Source organism: Nanorana parkeri, unplaced genomic scaffold (assembly GCF_000935625.1).
Source record: "Nanorana parkeri isolate BGI_ZX_2015 unplaced genomic scaffold, ASM93562v1 scaffold237, whole genome shotgun sequence".
Taxonomy (NCBI): Eukaryota; Metazoa; Chordata; class Amphibia; order Anura; family Dicroglossidae; genus Nanorana; species Nanorana parkeri.
This window is the reverse complement of record NW_017306505.1, coordinates 895,384-917,170: the sequence shown is the minus strand read 5'-3', so window position 1 is coordinate 917,170 and position 21,787 is coordinate 895,384. Positions and strand designations below refer to the sequence as shown.

Sequence of the window (21,787 nt, the reverse complement as noted above, 5' to 3'; positions counted from 1 at the left end):
ACATCTTCTCTACTGGACTAATACGACTTACCCATTTACATTACTATATATATATATATATAATATATTTTTCCCCCCAGTTTTTGATGGCATGGGGCAGAGTTAGAACCCCCCGTTAGGTCTATCTCTGTATGTGTGCCCACTGGGGAGATTCCCCCTCTCTATTTATCCTGGTGACCATTGTCACGGAGACAGGAAGTGATGGGAAATCCAAAATTTTACAGTTGTCACCAGTCCAAGAAAGGAGGATAAATCTTCATGTTCAAGGACATAACCCCTCACACCTCTCATCGGCCAGTTGTAGCAAGCAATATGAAAGGGAATGAGGGGAGGGAGCTGTGCCATCCTCAATGGACTCCCAAGAAAAGGATTTTACGGTAAGTTAAAGATCCTATTTTCCCTATCGACCATTGAGGGACACAGCACTGAAGAATTGTGAGACATAGGAACATTCAAACATAGTCCAAAGCAGAGGGGCGGGCACCATAAAAACTAGAAGAACCGGCTCAAATACTTAAACAGCCGCTTGAAGAACTATTCTACCAAAACTAGCAACAGAAGAGGCAGAAACATCAACTTTATAAAACTTTGCCAACGTGTGAACAGAAGACCGAGTTGCAATTGGAGTAAAAGAAGCTTGATTCTGAATTGCCCAAGAAGTACTATCTGCCCTATTAGAAAGAAAATAAACAGGAAAAGGAGGAACCTTACCCTGCAGCTCTTAAGCTTGCATGACAACCTGACGAATCCACTTAGAAATACCAGGTCTAGAAGCTAAACAACCTTTTCTAGGACCTTCATGTAAAACAAATAAAGAATCCGAGCGGCTAAAGGGAACTGTGTCTGACAGATAAACTCTAACAGCCCAGCACAACATCCAAACAATGTAGAGAAATTCCCCTAGGATGAACAGGAGGTAAAACAATGTCTTCATGTGAATGAAAGGCCGAAACCAACTTCGGTAAAAATAAAAACCTGTGATCATAGAACAACCTTGTCCTTATGTAGAACCAAATAGGGTTCCCCACAAAACAAAGCAGACAACTCGAAAACCCTTCTAGCTGAGGTAATGGACTCTCTGAGAAAACCAGAAAAACGCAGTAGATAAACACAAGTGTGTCATCAGTTTGTTCAGAAAATCTGTGGTGTCCTGTATGAAGCTCTCAGTTGTGATAACAAGGTGTCGTGGGACCAGGGGTGCCCTCTTACCTGGGGTCCGGCGGGTGCGACAGAGATCATAGGGTCCTTCTTGGGCTGAATTGGTGCCCGGCGGCGTGCTGCATGTGTGCACATGAGCGCATGCATGACATGCGTGCGTGACGTGCGCACGTGGCTTCTTAGTTGCTTCCTGTGCTGTTCATTGCCGGGGAGGGCCTTGCAAGCACTCCTCCTCTCCCAGCCGTCCCATTGGTTCGCAGGGACCTGTGGCTTCCTGTTGCCCAGACAACAGGGGCGTCGCTGGCCCCTGCTGGGTTTAAATCCCAGCCAGAGCCAAGACTTGTTGCTGAGTTATTCTGCCATTCCCTAAGCAACTACAACGCCTCATTTCCTGTTTCCTGTTTCCTGCCTCCCTTCACTGCTATTCGGATCTCCTGGTTATCGACCCCTGGCTTGCCTCACCGTTTATGATACTCGCTGCCTGCCTCGACCCGGACTGTACTCTGACAACGCATTTTGGATTATCCTTTCTTGTACCTCAGCCTGGACTCTCCTTCTGGGATTGTTCCCTGCTATTGGGTTCCAATCCAGCAAACAGGGGGAATTCGCTCCTTCCCTAGCACAAGGGGCTTCAGAATGTTTTCAATTAAGCCAGATATTTGTTCTGTAATTGTTTCCATACCTGTAATAATGGGTCGTCCTGGGTTTCCTGGCTTATGGATTATGGGCAGCATGTAGAAGGTCCCCATGTGGGGATTGGAAGGTATCCGATTAAGTAAACCTTGCTGTATGTGTTTTGGGAAGGATTTGATGAGTTTAGTAAGTTCTTAAAGACCCCTTAAAGAGACAGCAGGACATTTAAATAAAATCAGTCTCCATATAAATGCATTTAGCCAAATAGGAGTCTAAAAGCACAGAGCACAAGTAAATAAACAGGAGGGGAACCACCCAACCTTATAAATATGAGGTAAATACGTTTTTGACTCACGACTCCATGGCCCTGTTACCGACATAACAGTAATCCCCAGATATTAATATCCTGAACATTAAATGATGAGAACAGGAACACAGGACCATCGCACGACGAAGCATAAGTACTGAGACCAGAAACGACCTAAAGAAAATTCCAGGATTTAACTTATCCGGCATGAATCTCTCAGTTTTGTCGGCTAGCAACAGAGACTTCCAGGATTTAAAGGAGAACTATGGGGTCAGTGCTTTTCCCATAGTTCTCCTTAGGGTAACGGGAGGACACAAACTAGCGTCCTCCCGTTACACTAAGCTCAGTATACCGTGAGCTACAGCTCGCGGTATACTGAGACGCCGCAGCCGGAGCAGATCCCGACGTAGATGACGGGATCCGCCCAGCTGCGTGAGTGAAAAGCACTCACCTCATAGTTCTCTTTTAATAATAACTGATATTAATCAACTAGCAGCACTTGGTGGCAGAAGCTTCAACAAAGAAACAAAAAAAGCTAAAATAATAAAGCATAAAAAAAAAAGAGACATCCATTCTCTTGAGCAAAACAGGCAGGTGTGAGGTTGGGGGGTTATTTCCCTAAAGTGGCAGGCTTTTAATTTTGGGCCTAGTGTCCATATGTCCTGGAGGCAGCAGCATAATCCTATGTCACAGAATTCTGCAGAGCTGTGTCCCTCAATGGACGATAGAGAAAAATGGCTATATAGACACTATTGCTGTTATTCACAAAAGGGTGAAGAGTTTGGAGAAGGCAGGAGAAGTGAACAATCTAGGACAACATAGCTGAACTGGAAAGTGAGATGAATTGGCAACATAGTCCAAATCAGCTATGTTGTCCTAGATTGTTCACTTCTCCTGCCTTCTCCAAACTCTTCACCCTTTTGTGAATAACCCTGATAATTGTGGGGAAAAGGTATTTAGGATTTGTTTAGTGTCAAATGTTTTACCTAACCTTCCTAACCTTAGAAATATTCACTGTAATCCTTGTAACAAATCCTAAGCAACAGCACCACGAGGAGCCCCCAAACTAAGTCCCATAGACAGCAGACTAGGAAGTGTGTATAGAAAACTATGACAGAAGGGACAAAGCGGATGTAAAAAGAGATAAAAAGATAAAAACAGAACACATTTTGTAAAACTTAAATGTAACCAAGCAAAATGTTACAAAAGTTGGATTATGGCTCATTCAACAGAGTGTTTCACTGAGCTGCAGATCTATCTTACTTCCACGTACAGGTTGTCTCTTAGGTTATCAATAATCAGTCAAGTGGTGCAGTGGACTTGGCTCCACTTCTCTTCACTGTTTTTCAGTTAGGTATCTCAGCTGACCAGCAACTGGGACGGCCAAACACAAAACAGCAAGGTAAGCAGGCGTTACGTCAGGTGAACCATCCAAAAAACATGTATAACATCCATCTCTGTCAAGAGACAACCTAGCTAGATACCAGAAAAATGTACAGCTAGGTGATCAAGCTCATTTAGGATTATAGCGTTTTGCTGCAGAGTCCCCTACATCAATCACCATAAAATTATGACTTAAAAGTTCATTTGATGTGTCATGGTGCTCAGACAGGGCCAAAAGTACAAGCCCTGAAAATGTGTCAGGTATCTTGTAGCCAACATAGGGACAGGCAGCAGGTTTTCCGAGGTATATTTGATAGAGCAATTTCAGGACAGCTCAGGTTCGTTAATGCCATCAAACAAGAAAAATCCATTTTCATTGCCCAACTGTAAAAATTCAGAATTCTGAAATTGCGGAGACCTTTTCGAGGCAAGTCCAAAATAATGCAAGTTCAACAAGACAAAAGATCATTCACGCTGTCATTACGGCTATAAAAAAAAAGAAAGAAAGATATATCAAAACTTCACGCTCGCTTTTTTTTATCCTGTCAGTCAGGTGAGACAGCTGGAGCTGCTTGTCTTCAGAAACCGGTTTGCTGCAGCCACCGCAAAGATGTTTTTCTGTTGGGGACACAAAAGAGGATTAGCAAGTGTTTGGTCAAGAATGGAATTGATTTGATGCTGCTGCTGCGGGGTGAGAGATGAAGAATGAAGAGGGAACTGACTGCTAGAAAGCCGGAAGCCATGTAACTGGAGGGAATACAATATATAAATGACAGAAGAATGCCAGGATTTGTAAAAAAAATTAACCCTTGGTGTGGGGCTATCCATGCACATTGTTTGGTCTAGGGGGTAAAAATAACGAAGATATGCTTACCTGATTCTGGGTCTGGCCTGGCTTTTAGACCGGTCCCCGCAGCCTCTTCTACCCTGGGCTCCAGCAGTCTAAGGACCCATGACGTCATCATGTCTAATACAGGTCCATTAGATGTGAGAACGCCAAGGAATATATCACAGCCAGCCGGAAGGGGGGGAGAGGTGAGTGGTCACTGCCGCAAGACCGAGGATCAGTTATTTCTTCTTTATTTTCGCTCCTAGACCGAAACGAGTACTTAACCCCTGCAGTGCAGGGGTAGCCCCACTGCACGGGTTACTTTTTACAAATCCCGGAATTCCACTAATATTCAGAAACTTGTCGAATGCAGTGGAAAAATTAATGTGTTTAGATAACTAGATCCACCGGCCATCTCTTCTATCTCTCGGGGACTGTATTGGTAAGATATTTGTACTGAGTTCCCGGGTCTGTACACTCGCTGTGCCCATTATGAGGGGCTCCCTCCATCCCTGTACGGAGTTCCTTGGTCTGTACACCTGCTGTGCCCATTATGAGGGGCTCCCACCCTCCCTGTGCTGAGTTCTTGGGTCTTTACACCTGCTGTGCCCATTATGAGGGGCTCCCACCATCCCTGTGCTGAGTTCCCGGGTCTGTACACCTGCTGTGCCCATTATGAGGAGCTCCAACCATCCCTGTGCTGAGTTCCTGGGTCTGTACACCTGCTGTGCCCATTATGAGGGTTTCCCACATTCCCTGTGATGAGTTCCTGGGTCTGTATATGTACAGGACATATTTATAAAGCAGTGGATTTGATATTCAACAAACATTCACTGCAGATTTATCTTTTAGGTTCATATAAGAAAAGCAGTGTAAACTCGCATTGTACCCGCCCTCTGCTGCAGTTCTCCATCAGGGCCATCAGCAGAGGGCGGGTACAATGCTAGTTTACTACTGGCTATTGCAAATTGAAATAGCCAATAGGAATCTAGCAATGCATTCCAATGGGCACAAACATTTTTTTTTCTATTCTGGCACGGCTCCGTGTCAGAATAAAGAAAAAAAAAAGAAAAATCAGTGTTTCTCTCCTGGGCGGCCGGGAGCGGGAGACTCCCAGAGCACCCGGGAGATTTTTTTTTTCTTTTTTTTTTTTACAGCAGCAGAACCGCCGGACAATAGAAAACTGTTGGGCGGAGCTAGCTGGCACTGCTAGCTTCGCACAATCGTTTTCTATTTACTTTTTAAACTATTTTTCTGTTCTGCTCGGTCCCTCTGAGGGACCGAGCAGAACAGCCGAGCCGAATGCCGCTCAGCGGCATTCGGCTATTCACTCACTGCTGTTCGGCATCTATAAGAATAGGCCGAACAGCAGTGAGTAGCCTGCCGGAGGTTCGGCTCAGCCGATCCAGATGTTTGATCAGCTGAGTCAAACTCCTTCTGCACTTTGGGTCAGCAGAACATGTTGAGCATGTTCGGTTGACCCGAAGCCATGTGAAATCAGCCGTACCAGCCTGAAGTGAATAGCCGAACAGTGTTCGGCTCACTTCACTTCAGGTCGGTCATTCACTCGTCTGCCTACGGCAGCTTAGTGAATAGACCCTATAGAGAGAGATCAGTGTTTTAACATTTTAGAGCAATTAAAACAGGCTGAGGGCAGATGGTTAATATTAAAAATGGATATTGAAAACAAATGACATTACGATATTTATCCCTTTTGGTTGAACCCGTAAGATACAGGATGACTGTTGAAGACAAAGCGATGACAGTTTTATAAAAACAATATGGAATTCTCACCTTCCAGCGTCTCCTCATCATGTATTTGCGCAGTTCAATCTGTGACTTCAAGAGTCTATTACATAGTTTGGCCTTTCTCGCAAGGTCATTGAGCCAGGGATGTTTAAGACACTGACCTGCACTCATCCTCCCACTGACAAAAAAGATAAATAATTATTAATGATATAGACTAATAATAGCAGAGAATAAAATCACGGGTGACATTGTGGACAAACTCTGAACATCAGCTTGAGATGCTGCTGGACTGTCCTATTAAATAAGTGTTAGAAATGCTATGTCAGATGGCTGTCAAGACCTTCGAGTACTGAAATTACATTTTTAGACCAAAACTAACATTTCTACATTTGTCAGGTTAAAACCAAAAATGACTTTTTTCCAACCTTTTAAAAAAAAATTTAATGATTTTTTATAATATTATTATTTAAATTTTTATGGATTTTTTTTTACTTTACTGTTTGTTTGGGAAAATTGTTTAGACCCTTGATATTTCCCTTCTGACATAGAAAAAGAGATTGATGACACCGAGTCCTAAATCTCTTTTTCTGCAGTCCCTGTTATGAATTAACAGGAAGCCTCTATACCGAGTTTCCCCTGTCCATTATAATATAAGTTACTATGTCCACAATCATGAATGAACAGGAAGTGATGTAGAGCACATTTTCTTCATTCATAATTTGGGCACAGTGACTAAATACTAAGTCCTCAGTTATTTACCAACACCGGTGTAATCAGAACTGGCCACACCGATGTTTGAGCAGTACATGGAAGGGTCAGCAAATATTTCACATTTTTTGATCCTCCCTGCTCTCCATCCTAAATCGTCCCACCCCTCCCACAGCTCTCCTCCTCCCCGCAGACACGGTCAGTCCTGACAGCTTCTCTTCTCCCCACAGGGCGCCAGAAGCTGGATTGGCTCTGTGTCTCTTCTGATCCCTGCTGCCTCTGCTGACACAGGAAGCGGGGATCGGAGGGGACACAGACCAAAGCCGGCACCTGGCACCCAGCAAAGAAGCTGGGGATGCACCACTTTTTTAGCCTTGTTTTCTTACTACCGGCATTTTGCCCATAGTACCATTTTCGGCAGCTGAAATTTTGGTGCATAACTACCTCTAGGACGTATAGTTCTTCATTGGTTGGAGGGATGATATTTACACACATACTATCCTGCCTACTACAGCAGAAGAGATTAGTACAAACTAGGAGACATCAAGCTTCACAGATCCTACGCAGCCATGATATTTGCTTGGAGAGTGCAGATGGAACATTTTTAGAACTGAATCTTAAAGGGCTCTAACCTCTTATCTCTGATCAGTAGATTGGATATAAAATCTTTAGCTTCTTCTGAAACCTGTTCAAAAGGTTCTTCTTCAAATCCTGCATCACCCACCAATATATTGTTCATGGTCTCCGTATCATTCTCGCCAAGAAAAGGGGACAAACCGCTGACCCTGTGAAGACAGGAAGTGTCACTGACCACAAACAGGGAAGAAGGCCAGTCCAACAACAACTTATAAAGACTCCACACAATTATCAGTCATGCAGTTTAATGCCACATGGATGCCACTATCTCCTAACGGACATGTTTCAGTCTATGACAGTTTCCTACCTAACAAACAGTATTACTTCCACTTTAGCAGATACAGTCAAAATGATATGTATACCTGAACACAATTTATAATGCAAGATGGGAATAAGCTGACAAAGCTAAATCATTTTTGCAAGGTAAAGGAGAACTATGGGGTCAGTGTTTTTCCCCATAGTTCTCCTTAGGGTAACGAGAGGACACAAACTAGCGTCCTCCCATTACCCAAAGCTCAGTATACTGAGACGCCGGAGCGGATCCCGACCTGGATGTCGAGATCCGCCCAGCTGCGTGACTGACAGCTGGCTCTGCCTATCTAGAGGCAGAGCCAGCTGTACCCGCCCCCTCCCCCATCCGAGAGGGGAATCCAGCCCCTCTCCCTGTCACGGCAGAGAGGTTTGAGAGGTGAGCGAACCCGGTATGTGTTCGCTCACCTCCCGATCTACTGAGCCGACCTGTGACAGTCTCATTGTCACAGGTCGGCTAGAACTATGAGGTGAGTGGAAATCACTCATCTCATAGTTCTCCTTTAATAGCTGTGTCAAAGCCTAAGACAGTGGTGGCGAACCTTGGCACTCCAGTTGTGCCAAAACTACAAATCCCAACATGCATCTGCCTCTGGGAGTTATGTCTGTGGCTGTCAGAGCCTTGCAATGCCTCATGGGACTTGTAGTTCCAAAACAGCTGGAGTGCCAAGGTTCGCCACCACTGGCCTAAGAGGACCCGAAATTGATGTTTCAGTTTCTGGTGAAGGCTGGAGAGATAAGCTGACAATTACATGCATTGCATTTTATACAACAGAGTATGTAACAGGATGAGCTGGAACAATAAAGCTTCCTGAAGAACAGGCAAACATTTTGGATTTACAACAGGGATATCTCGTTTTTGGGGCATCCAAGACATATAGAATTCCAGGAGTGGATTAGCCTAGAAGGCTCTACCCTAAATTAGGGGTAAGTCTAAATCTTACATAAGCAAACCTGTGCCAATATTTAGATTTTGTTTCTGTGCCCTGGATTTCGACACCCGTTTGTCAATGCCACTCTTGCTCTTCAATTAGAAGCAGCATCGACAAACCTCTTGTCAATTTTAGCAAGAAATTATTTATCTAATGTCCTAGATCAGGGATGGCCAAACTGCGGCCCTCCAGCTGTGGTGAAACTACAAATCCCATGAGGCTTTGCAAGATTCTCACAGCCACGACTCCCGGAGAGAGATGCATCATGGGATTTGTTGTTTCACCACAGCTGGAGGGCCGGAGTTTGGCCATCCCTGTCCTAGATGATACGGGTCTATGAGGTGGAGCATATTGTTATATCTCCGTATTCCAGCCAAATTAAGCCTATATTCTTCACACTGGGTTAAACACTACAGAAGAAAAAAACACAACGATTTAGGATTTATGGTCATTAAGTTTAGCCACATGTATAAAAAAATCACACCATTCAATATTACATCATGTATGTGATGACACCAACACTCCACATGTCTGTAGGGAAGGAGACATTATCGAAATTGATCACTTCTGGAGACAAGAATTCCGGGGTCCCGAAAGAGACTTTCAGCGTATTCTGCGGTTTGTACCTGCATGAAGCACATATTTATCAGGGGAACAAACAATTCATGGGTAACAGAACACTAATGGGCAACCAATCACATTTCAAGACACTGCAGGCCGATCATTAAAAGGTAAATATCTTTTGGCCACTAACGCATTAGTACATTGCTTTTTGTTTGTTAAAGAAGCAAGCCAGAGCAAGCAGTCAACCGTGCAATCAGGAACGACACCGAGCTGCTATGATATTAGGTAAAACATAGTTTGGGCACTGCTTTTTGCTCTATTAAAAAAAAGCCTGATGAGTAATCAATACTGTACACTATTCTAAAAAAAAAATGTGAGAAACAAAAGTGGAAGTGCTGCCCATAGCAATCAGATTCCATCTGTTATCTATTGATGAGGACCTGCTATGGGCAATGCAGTTCTGCAACATCCACGTGCATAAACTACCAAGATCCCCCAGACGCAGATCAAGAACAGACACGGGAACAGATGAAATCTTTTCTTTTTTTTTTTATATATTTTGTTTATTTCTTTTCAAAAAATAAAATATGTTACACTTTCCAATGTGAACTCAGCATTTGCATAATAAAGACCAGACCCAGGTTTCTGGGCCCCGGTAAATGGCTGGAGCTATGTACACCAGCCACATACCTGCAATTTCAGGTGAATTTTAAAGCATGCATGATACAGACATATGAGAGAACAATACACAGCACAGACTGACACAACATGTATTAACATGGATTAAAACAAAACTGGAACAGAGAGCAATGTACATTGATCACACCTTCGGGCCAGGCCAAAGTCTATAATCTTCACCATATGGCTGATGGGGGACACGCAGACAATGTTTTCTGGCTGTGGGAAGCACAGGAAAGGAAATAAATAACAGAATTAAAGCTGCAATTTGCAGAATTTCAATCATATGTTTTAAAAAGTAGATCTTGTGTAATAGATCAAGTGGACACTCAATGCTCAATCTGCTCTGCTCTGTTAATCGACTCATTTTACCCAATCGACTAAGGGACAACATCTGATAGAGTTCCTCCTAAAGCGTGCTAGATCTATTCGTTAGACTGTCCAGCATTACATAAAAAAAAACTATATCCATTGAAAACTAATATTGCAATTCTTAGTGAGGTATGCCCCCCTTATCTTCAAATAGATCAAGTTAAATACAGAGGTAGACTTGAGACTGCACTCTAACATAGTGTAAAGTTTCCCTATGCAAAAGAGTGCCAAGGCATTCACCGGCGGTATCTTTTGTGTGCCGGCCTGAGCCAATTTGAAAAGGGCAGAGACGTCATCCCAGATTTGTGACAGCACCTATCTTCCTCACTGGCGGGCAGCTGGGCCCTGGCCATTGGAATAGCGCCAGCATGCAGGACCTGAGCAAGCAGACAGAAAGCTCCCTAACCTGATACTGTACCAGTGTTAAATGTCATCTGATCTGACCGACTACTGTTCAGACTTGGGGGTGCTCTGATAACAAGAGCTGTCCAAGCACGATGTGTGCGATAAACATACGTCCCCTCTTCTGACCAAATCTCTACCGGTTTCTTAGTTACTGAGCACAGGAACTTTCCGTGAGGCTTTCAAAGGTTACAGGTCAGGGTTGCTGTAAGCAGACTTGTCTGACCTCTCCACCTAAGCCTAGGGGATTTGGGCACTCATATTCTCATAGGCTCCTATTAATATGCCGCTCTGGAAAGCTGCACAAACAGATCTGGAACAATATATCAATATGTATCTGACAGGGGGAACTGGACAGCAGAGGAGACCTACTCTGGTAAACATCTCAGAGGTTATTAACAGCAAAAAAAAAAGTGCTTTTTCCACTTGTCTAATGCAGTTTGGGGTCTTGGATGGACTAACACAGTCCGATATTTGCAAGCAGTGCTAACTGAGTTTTGTAGTTTATGGTGTCCCAGCAACTTCTAAAAACAAGTCCTCCCAGCCTATCCTTATCCAAATCCAAAATAAAGAAGCCGGCGGCTTCGCCTGGGACCTTCCCCTGAAGAGTAGGTTCCTTGTGTTGCTGGTCCACAACAAAAAAGCGTAATTTATGAAAGATTTAACGGATAGTTTGGGGCATGCATGACCCCCTGGCTGGTAACGGCACCTGGCTAACTAAGGGGGCGACCCAGTTTATAGGGCTTGGGAGCGGCGGACAATTTCCTAACGTATCCTGGATGGACTTGTATAATATCCCTTGAAGCCAAATGTAAGGACTTACCACAGATTTCTGTGTTGTGCAAATTCCCTCTCATGCGTTTTTGGGTGAGACCACAATACTGGAACCAGGGATCACACTATCCTGTGTTTACACAGGCACAGACTCTGACTTTTTAGAAATAAGAACACCAGCAATTGCAGTGATTTTGCAGAGATGCCTGTCACAATATAAATACCCAGAGAAACATTGGTAGAGTAAAGGGCTCCAGTAGATGGGCAATGCTTTCCTGCATGTGATTGCTAAACTTTGTGAACCGATATCTCTTAAACCCCATTTTACATAAAGTTATAGCAAAACCTATTTTTTTAAATTTAATATGATTACTCATGCACACATCAGATATGCAATTAAATTGGCATGACCAGTATGTCAGGGTTTCCCTACTCATGTGGTCAGCCAACTCCTCCATGTGATAACACAGAATTACATTCAAGTCCACATGAATGTAGAAAAGGTCACTCGCACTCCAGCTTAATGTCAGTCAATATTTACTGACCTTTGTAGTGTCACAGTATAGCGACGTTTCGGAACCGCTTGAGGAAGAGACCAAGTGGTTCCGAAACGTCGCTATGCTGTGACACTACAGAAGTCAGTAAATATTGACTTGCGGAGGCATCTGCTATCACTTGGCACCCACCCGATACTTAAGGGTTCTATCCCGTCAGGTGTGCGATGGGTTCCATTTGAACATACCTTCAAGTCCAGGTGCAGCACGTACATCTGATGCATGTAGAAGATGCCCTCACATATCTGGCGCACAAAAACCATAGCATCCACCTCCATCAGTTGATAACTGTCATCGATGATTCTCTCAAACAGCTCCCCTCCGCCCACACTGTGCAAGCAGCAAAGATACACATTTCACAGGATTGTAGAATAGGATCCAAGGTGGTAAGACAAAAAAAGTCAGGGAAAAAAACAGGGAAGTTAGAACAATATCTTCCTATCACTTCCTATCCTTATTGCAAATTTCCTCAGTGGGGACAGAAATTGCAATAAAAACCTGAGAGAGGCCCTAGACCTTTCCCTTTTGTTCAGGATTTGTGTCCTGGTGACACCCGTTCTCCTCATTCTTGTCATGGTGTCACCAATTGGGGTAACCATCAGCAATTAAAACCTGACTGGTTCTAACTCTTCCCTGCTCTATTCAAAGGTAAAATTAAAAACAATTAAAAAAGAGTTGGACTTCAAAGCTGAACTAAGTAAATATACAGATGAAGAACATACATGTGAGCTTTCACTTGCCAAAGGATTTGCATTTCTGACCATTCTCCTGAGATTTACACAGCTCTGTCACACAGCACAGGCAGGTAGATGATACCGCTTACAGTTAAGGATTGCAGCCTCATCCTTCTGATTGAAAAGTTAAAAAAAAGCAGCAGCAGACTGATGAGGTCACTCAGTCTGCTCTCTTCCCCTATCAGTATGTTCCTTGTCAGCACAGATGCATTTAAAACACCTGATTGGCTCCCAGTCCTGTCCTGCCTTCTCCCAGTCTATGTGTTGCTGCATAAGGGATTGCAAAAGGCTGATATCAAGTCAAATTTAAGTACATACACTAGGTGCATAATAAAAAACACATGTAATGCTTTATGAATACATACCGAGCTGCATTAACTTGTGTCTTTAATATCTGCCAGGAGTTCAACTTTAGAGCCCTTTATATAACCAAACACTGCCCAGAAACACACAGACAGCAGCAATTTTGCCCCCTCAATCCATAAAGCTAGCTACATCCTCTATAAAATCTATAACAGTGAAGAAATACTATAACACATTAGTATTGTTCTAGGCAGGCTTCCCACCAATGCGTTGCAGTAAAATGAGCAATAAACTACAACATACCCACAGCGGGTACAGAGGGGGCAGCAACATACAATACAGCAGTATTTTATCTCTTTTACAACAATTTTATCTACGTGTTCAGCTGTTTGAAAATCTATACAGCTTGTTAGGATAAAAAAGAAAATTGCTAAACCCAATTTTGTTTAAAGGCAGCGGTCTAACGATGGAGCAAGCCAAGGAAATGAAATATGAGAAGTCCAGAGTCTGCAGCTTCACCCCAGGGCTTTTATGTCTATGTACATACCTGTACAAAGAAACAAATGATTGCAGGAAGAACTGACCTCCAGCAGTCAGAGACGGCTACATTTAGCAGGAATGTGAGATATAAAGAAATAAAAGAAAAAAAAAAAGCAGCAGGACTCACTATTCCAGCAATAAGAAGATCTCATTAGGGGTTTCAATAGCATCAAACATCTGGATGAGATTGCGGTGCTCCAACTGGTTCATTACATTTATCTCATTCAGAGACATTTCCTGCAGAGAGAGAAGAGAAGGAGGGTGGAATAAGGTGGTAATAAAGAGAAAGAGCTAGAAAGACATTGATGGAGAGTAAGAAACAGGAGAGTGAGAAGGAAGAAGGGCAAAGCGAAGAGGCATGACAAGGTTTGTACAGTATATATATATATGAGAGAGAGAGAGAAAAACAAAGAAAGGAAAGAGAGGAGAGAGGAGAAGAGGAAGGAGAAGAGTGAAGGGAAGAGAAAAGCAGAGGGCAGATAGGAGTGGATGGAAGAGAGGAGCAGAGGCAAGAGAGGAGCAGAGGGAAGAGAGGAGCGGAAGGAAAACAGGAGGGGAGGGAAGACAGGAGGGGAGGAAAGAGAGGAGCGGAGGGAAGAGAGTGGCAGAGGGAAGAGAGTGGCAGAGGGAAGAGAGTGACAGAGGGAAGAGAGTGACAGAGGGAAGAGAGGAGCAGAGGGAAAAGAGGAGTGAAGGGAAGAGAGGAGCAGAGGAAAGAGAGTAGCAGAGGGAAGAGAGTGGCAGAGGGAAGAGAGTGGCAGAGGGAAGAGAGGAGTTAAGGGAAGAGAGAAGCTGAGGAAAGAGAGGAGCAAAGACAAGAAAGGTATAGAGAGATGAGCTTAGGGAAGAGGAGAGGAGAAAAGAGGTGAGAGGAGACATGAGGAGAGGATAGAAGGGAGGTGTGAGGAGAGAAGTGAAGAGGGGAGTGAAGGGAGGAGAGGATAGGTGAGAACAATGAGAAGAGAAGTAAAGAGGGGAGTGAGGGAAAGAGAAAAAAGTGGGAAGAAGGGAGAGGAGAAGAAAGGAGAGAGTAGTCAGAAGATGAGTGAAGAGGGAACTGAAGAGATAAGTGATGAGAGGAGTGAGGGGAGGAATGAAAAAGGAAGAAAAAGAGAAGTGTTGATCGGAGGGAAGAAGGGAGAGGATAGAAAAGGAGTGAGGAGAGAAGTGAAGAGGGGAGTGTGGAGAGGAGTGATGAGAAGAGTGAAGAAGGGAGAGAGGATTGAAGAAGGGAATGAGGAGAGCAGAGAGGAGTGATGAGGGGAGTGAAGAAGGAAGAAGAGAAGAAAGGACAGAAGATAGAATGAAAGTGATGAGGGGAGAAGAGAGAACAAAGGAGAGAGAGAGATGAAAAGAGAAAAATAGACAGGAAGACAAAGAGAAGACAGCTTCTGCAAGGTACAAGGTTGCATACAGGATGACACTTTGCAGACGTGAACATTATAGGCCTCCCACATTTACCCTGTCTCGTTCATTGTGGACTTTCAGAACTTTAGCTACAAGTTGCATACCGGTTGCCTTCTCCGTGCAGATGTGGACCTCTCCAAAACGGCCTCTAAATGCAGAACAGACATCATGACATATCTGACACATTTTGTACCCGTGACAAACTCTGTACCCAACTTAGGTGCTCTAAAAACCCTGACGTATGTCTCATGGCATTATTTCCCATATAAGAATCTATCGGCTGCCATGTTCTGTTTCCACCAGCAGAAAATTGTCCCAGTTAATTATCATCTCTTATTATCTAGTCCTATTGGCCTTTGCATTACAAAAAGGTGCATTATGTTAACTATCTTGAACCATGCTGCAGAGATTTGATCAAACCTTTTAGTCTGTGATATAATGCTGTCAAAGATTCGAAAGGCCCTTATCTTTAAACGTATTATAGGCTTGTTCAAAAACTCAGCCGCCAAAACACACTAGTGTAACCCCATAATCTCTCTTACCCGCCAAGAATGTCATCCATGTTTAGGTCATACATATCTGTAATGTTTTCAGTCCGGAGAGACACAAAGCGATGAGGGAACGGGGCTGGGGGTGGTGGACAGTCATCTGTCGAAAAATAAGAAGCATGTGATCTTAATGCATATATAAAATAATTATAGGATTATGTGCACTACCCGGCAGTACCAAGTTCTGGTGTTTTATGGGTAAGGACATCCTCAAGAAATGGGTGGGCTAATGATGGAACTGGGTAAGCCATCGGTAGGCTTGGGAAGAGTTTAGGTGGAGCTTATTTTGTTATATGTTGAGTTGCTGGTATAGTAACATCCACTATATTGCCAAAAGTATTGGGACGCCTCTCCAAATCATTGGATTCAGGTGTTCCGTGAAATTTCCTCCCTACTAAATATTCTGCGCTCACCTGTTAGCGGTATTATAATAAAGTGGAAGCAACTGGGAACAACAGCAGCTCAGCGACGAAGTGGTAGGCCACGATAAAATTACAGAGCGGGGACAGCGCATGCTGAAGCGCACAGTGCGCAGAAGTCGTCAACTGTCTGCAGAGTCAATAGCTACAGACCTACAAACTTGGTGTGGCCTTCAGATTGGCACAACAACAGTGTGTAGAGAGCTTCATGGAATGGGTTTCCATGGCCGAGCAGCTGCATCCAAGCCGTACATCACCAAGCGCAATGCACAGCGTGGAATGCCGTGGTGTAAAGCACGCCGCCACTGGACTCTAGAGAAGTGGAGACGTGTTCTCTGGAGTGACCAATCACGCTTCTCTGTCTGGCAATCCGATGGATGTGTCTGGGTTTGGCGGTTGCCAGGAGAACGGTACTTGCCTGACTGCATTGTGCCAAGTGTAAAGTTTGGTGGAGGGGGGATTATGGTGTGGGATTGTTTTTCAGAGGTTGGGCTTAGCCACTTAGTCAGTGGCGTCACAAGGGGGGTGTCACCCCCTCTGAAAAGTCGGGCGCTCGGTCATGGACCGAACGCCCGACAGTATCAGTAGAGAGGAGGGGACCCGGCGGCATACCGTATCCCGACGGGGGACTGTCCCCTCCTCTCTCTGCCGGCGTCCATCACCAAGATAGCTGCCGGCAGGTATCAGAATACTGCTGCGCGTGCGCGATGACGTCATCGCGAACGCGCATGGTGACATCACGCACATGCGCAGTGACGTCTCCGCGGGGTGACACTCGGTTACCGCTCCGGGTGTCACCCAGCCTCGGGACGCCCCTGCCCTTAGTTCCAGTGAAGAGAACTCTTAAGGCATCAGCATACCAAGACATTTCATGCTCCCAACTTTGTGGGAACAGTTTTGCATCCAGTCTTTGCTTCTATCAGTGTCCTCAATAATTACCTAATCTTGGTTGCTAAGACTTTATTTTCTGAGCCTGCAGTTATTCTCCATATGTTTCAAACCTACCTTTTGCGCACATGCTTGCACTATTTACTATTGAAACATCTACCCCCACTGCTTCAGGCATGACACTGCCAGAACATCTTTAGAAAGCCCCATATGGATTGGTAATGGATTGCTCTTGGAAGCAATAAGAACTCCTGTACATGTATTTCAACTGTGTATGTGCTCTTCACTACATTTGTCCATTCCCTTCCCTGTACCCACCTATAATCTGGAAGACATCTTCACCAATGATGACAACAGGGCTCTGTAGGTCGAACACCCCAGGGCTTTGTGGGATACTAAGATTGACCCCAGGGCTTTCGCCGTCTAGTGGTGCTCTGTCTGTTACTGTCTCCTTTTTGCAGGTCTCCAGTTTCAGATTTATCTTGGGACGCTGAACCTCAGATGGATGTGATTTGTCTTTTCCAGGAGGAACATTGTTCTTCTTGGTTTTAGTGCCTGACCTAAAAGAATGTATAAAACCAATTTGAACTAGTTCTTAGGGGTGCATTTACAAAGCAGCAGTATGGCCACGGTATAGATTTTTAAAAAAGCTTTTCACATTTATAAAGCCACTTTATGAAGCCTGAGGAGAACAATACAAATTAATGGAAATTTAAAAAGAAACAATGAGAGGAGAGCCCCGATCACAAAGCTCTTTTTCTAATCATGGAGCCCTCTCTGCCCATTTTATGAATGGGCATAAAAAAAAACAGGAGTTTGCATAACCCAGGAGAATATAATGGAGAACGTAGAGCAACATCAGATCATCTACTGATAGGCCCCAAACTGTTTTTTACGGAGTAACCTGCACAAGATTCCCAATATTGATTCCTATATGGTTTTGACATAATAGAGCATTGGTTCTCAACTGGTGGGTCGTGACCCAAAAGTGGGTTGCGACCCTGTGTTCAGTGGGTCGCAGCGTGCCTTCCACTTTTCTAGGTGAGAGGCTCTTCAGCCTCCCCTAGCGCAGAAATGTCAGTTCTCGCGCTAAGCAGCCATTCAAAATATGCCGCCCGGCACCGTGTGTCAGCTTGAGGTGGGCTGGAGCTATGTCCGCGAGAGAACTCCATCTATACATACATTGCTTACAGCTCCCTCGCATGTCCTGTAGGGGTGCCTGGACCAGACTGACGTCACATTCTGGCTCCCGACACCTATACAGAGTGCGCAAGGAAGTTGTACAAGCATTGCACATATGGATGGAGCTGCATCACATTACAGCAACCAACGCTGGACCCCTGGCTCTCGTAAGGTGGGGAGACGTGTAGGGCCCATTCTCACTAGTACAGTGTGATAATCGAACAGTCCTGTGCCATTAATGCACTGTACCACGCAATCGCACCTACTATGCGTTCTGGTGCAGGACGTGCGTTGCGTTGCCATTCATTGCGTTGCCCACAGTTCAATCGCCCACACCGAAACGTGCGGTACCACAATGCCGTTCCTTCCATTACAGTGTGACTTGGGTCGTGACTTAATGACCAAGGACAAATGTGGGTCCTGAGGTTATACAGGTTGAGAACCACTGTAATAGAGTATTAACTGAAGCTGGAAACCTGTTATGTATGAACGGAACTGTAGGCTCAGTTCTTTGGTTTCTCACCCAGGCATTGATCTAGCCCATCAGTCTACTCTACTGCTATTTGTCAGCAGTCTGGTGATCTGGCAAATCACGCTTGCCATGCAGGAGAAGAATTCCTTAGTGGATTACATAGAATTAATTTAAACTGGGTGACTAGCTATAGCACAACTGAGTAATAGAGTATAACAAATATAATATATTATAATACAGCAAATAAAATACATGTTAACCCAACTACTAAAGTTTCATGCTTAACAAGCAGTTTCAAGTATATTTTTATAATTTGTAGACCTGCAGCCTTTGTTAAATCGATACCAGGTGATCCTACCATGAAGATCCTTGTGCAGACATTTCCTGATATAGGGTAACACTTTGCCCCTGTCTCTTTTTTGTGCTCCTGCGTGGCGCCCTGTAAGAGGCGCTTCTATATGGAGACTATAGGTGACCATCTTAAAAAAACATTACTCAGTAAAGGTCCACTGCTGTCACTATTGGGAAACATACCCCGAGAATGCCATGCAACCATCGCTGAAGTGCATGTAGGAACAAAATAACAAAAAGGCTGCAGGGGATCAGCAGCACTGAGGTACAGAAAATGTTTAAAAAAATGTTTACTTTATATATTATTACTGGGATGACTGGAAAGGAAGTCAGATGTGCACTTAAAAGTATTCCGCCTTACTATGCCCTCTATATATAAAAAAAATGACCTGTCTTAATAATCTCCTGAAGCCATTACACATTTATCTAGGAACCTTATTAATAATGTTTAGTCAATGAAGACCTACACTTAGAAGCTATCCAGCTGAGACAAGCATCCACTGAGGAGTGTTAGTATATTTTGTGTTTTCCTTAGCGCCATGGGAGCTCCTGAACTCGAGGCTCTCAGTTTGCAATCGGCATCCCCTGGCTACGAAATTGGAGCTTGGCCACAGCACATCTCTCAAAGCTCTGAGCCTCTCTGACCATTAGTCAGGGTCCCATTGCAAAAGTACATGACATGAATCAGATACTGAGCTAGAAATAATCGGTATCTGTATACATCTTCTCGGGGTGCAAAGGAAAATGACTAAAGGTATGTGAGAGCTAGAAGATTAGGTTGCAATAAAACTGGGAGCTGGGTCTTGTCATTTTGGTGCCAACAGATTTATCATACTGGAATAACCCTTAAAGCTGAACTCCAGCCAGATATAAAAGACACATATCAATGCAGCGCGTTACTACATCCCAAATTTTTTTTTTTTTTTTTAATGCAAGCAGTGTACGTACCTGATTTTGCCTTGGTAAAAGCCTCTTGCTGTCCCTGTGCAGCAAAGCTCAGACTTGTGGAGGGAGAAGCAGCAAAATGAGCCAATCAGTGTGCCGCAGTGCAAGGAGCTTGTTGATAAGAGGAGAAGGCATAGTGATAAGCTCATTAGTCTGCTGCTTCCCCTACCTGCCCTAAGCAACACCAGCTGTCTTCAACCTAAGGGACACCCCTGCTCCCCTGGGGAGTGCTAGCATTGGACTTTCCTTCAATTTTTCAACCTAAGGGAAATCACCTGCTAGACAGGTGTCACTGGAACAAGTGTCCCTATTGGAAGTGTTCCCTTTTAATCCTGTTTAGGTGACAACTCCAAATTTTAGATTTTGCCTCACCTTCATTCCAGTTGACAATGGTCGCCAGGACAAACATAGAGGGTAAATTTCCCCAATGGGGACACAGCCAGCAGTAAGAACCTGACAAAGGTTCTAACCTTTCCTGACACTACCATACATCTACAAAAAGCCTTTAGATGCACTTTAATGTTCCTCTCTAAAGCTGAAATGTATTCAGCCTTCTCTGGTTCCTCCCTCCTCCTTCATCAACATGCTAATGGAATTTTTTTAAAATAAAACCCACATACCTTATTTTATATTCAGTAATGCCATCACTGGGTCTTGGTGCTTGTCTGTGCAATGCAGGCAGATCATGGCTAGAGGGAGAGGCTGTACATAGGTTCCTGAAAACAGCAGACTGCCCTAGGTAACACCCACATGGGATGCTGAGCCTCCATTATTGACACAAATGAAATCCAATTAGTAAAGGGCGCATCAGAAACAGTTCAGCCAGGGATGAAAGGAATACATTATGCTGGACATCCTCCAGCCAGGAAATGAGACAGACTCAATCTGCATTGGAGGCTACTAGTCCTATCCCCAGCCAAGCTGTCTATGATTTGGACTCTAAATGATTTTTGGTGCTTGCTTTTGATTGGTTAGTAGCATTAGACTAAAGACATGTTGACACTATGAATACCTCTGTATTACCTGTCCGCAGCTGCTGTTGGTGCCACCTCTTTAATTTGGCTCATCTCCCCTCCTTTCTTCTTAGTGTCGGAGGAAGGATCCATAGCCACTGCAGAGGCAGTTTTGCTTGTTTTCCGCTCTGTAGTCTCTTCTTATCTAGTTTTGGCTGTATCTTCTCTATGCCTGGATCCCGGGAGGGGGGAGCCCCTCTCTGATCCTCAGCTGTCCTAGTGGAAGCCGTTGGATTATTTTGTTGTCCGTAGTTGTCCACTCTACCCCCTGAAAGAAAAACATCCTAGTGTTAGATCTTCATGTTACAATGAAACTCACTTCACATACCATTACACATGATTATGAAGATAAAGAAGGGGACAGCACTCTCTCATAAGAGTCATAACTGGAATATCATTGGAATTCTCTGCAGTCTCCATCTTACTATACCACTTCGACGAATCACAGCACATCTCCAAAAAATCCCTGGTATTGCACCTGCTAAACGCAGCTAAAACAGTGATTCCTAGACACTGGTAGGTGACCTGCCTGCCGACAATTAGAGAATGACTATCTCGAGTGGATACACTGGCAAACATGGAGGAACGAATCTCCAGTGACAGAGATACCATGCCTCGCTTTGTGAAAACATGGGCAGCCTGGCACTTATTCAAAGCGACGGACAGGTACACTGTCCTAACACAGTGATACCTAATTCCCTATACTCAGGTCATCCACCCTTTATCTCTCCCCTTTGGCCCCGCCTTCAATCTTCCCTACTGCCCGACCTTGTATGCAGTAGCGCCTGAAGCTCTTTTCAGGATTACCGGAACCGGGCGAGACGCTTTCTCTTTCTCTCTTTCTCTTCCTTTATGTCTCTTCCTGCAGCCCAATCTTCTCTAACCCTTCTCCACTACCCTTCACCATTCTTCTTACCCACTTTCTCCATTGGCCCCTCCACCTCTTCTAGCTCTATAGGAGCCCTGAACATAATCCCCCCCCACCTCCCCCACCCCC

At 44.3% G+C, this 21,787-nt stretch overlaps 1 protein-coding gene across 1 annotated transcript; it reads right to left on the bottom strand.

Annotated features, from left to right (window-relative positions):
* Window positions 1–4,016: 4,016 nt before the first annotated feature.
* Window positions 4,017–20,883, bottom strand: MYLK2 (myosin light chain kinase 2). The gene is made up of 12 exons (XM_018556377.1): window positions 20,801–20,883; window positions 19,781–19,888; window positions 17,146–17,387; window positions 15,515–15,620; window positions 15,027–15,120; window positions 13,693–13,802; window positions 12,177–12,318; window positions 10,035–10,105; window positions 9,142–9,270; window positions 7,400–7,552; window positions 6,105–6,237; window positions 4,017–4,099 (listed from the first exon to the last, which is right to left on the bottom strand). The coding sequence occupies exons 1-12, from the start codon at window positions 20,881–20,883 to the stop codon at window positions 4,031–4,033; spliced, it is 1,440 nt and encodes a 479-aa protein (XP_018411879.1). The 3' UTR covers window positions 4,017–4,030.
* Between the last annotated feature and the right edge of the window lie 904 nt (window positions 20,884–21,787).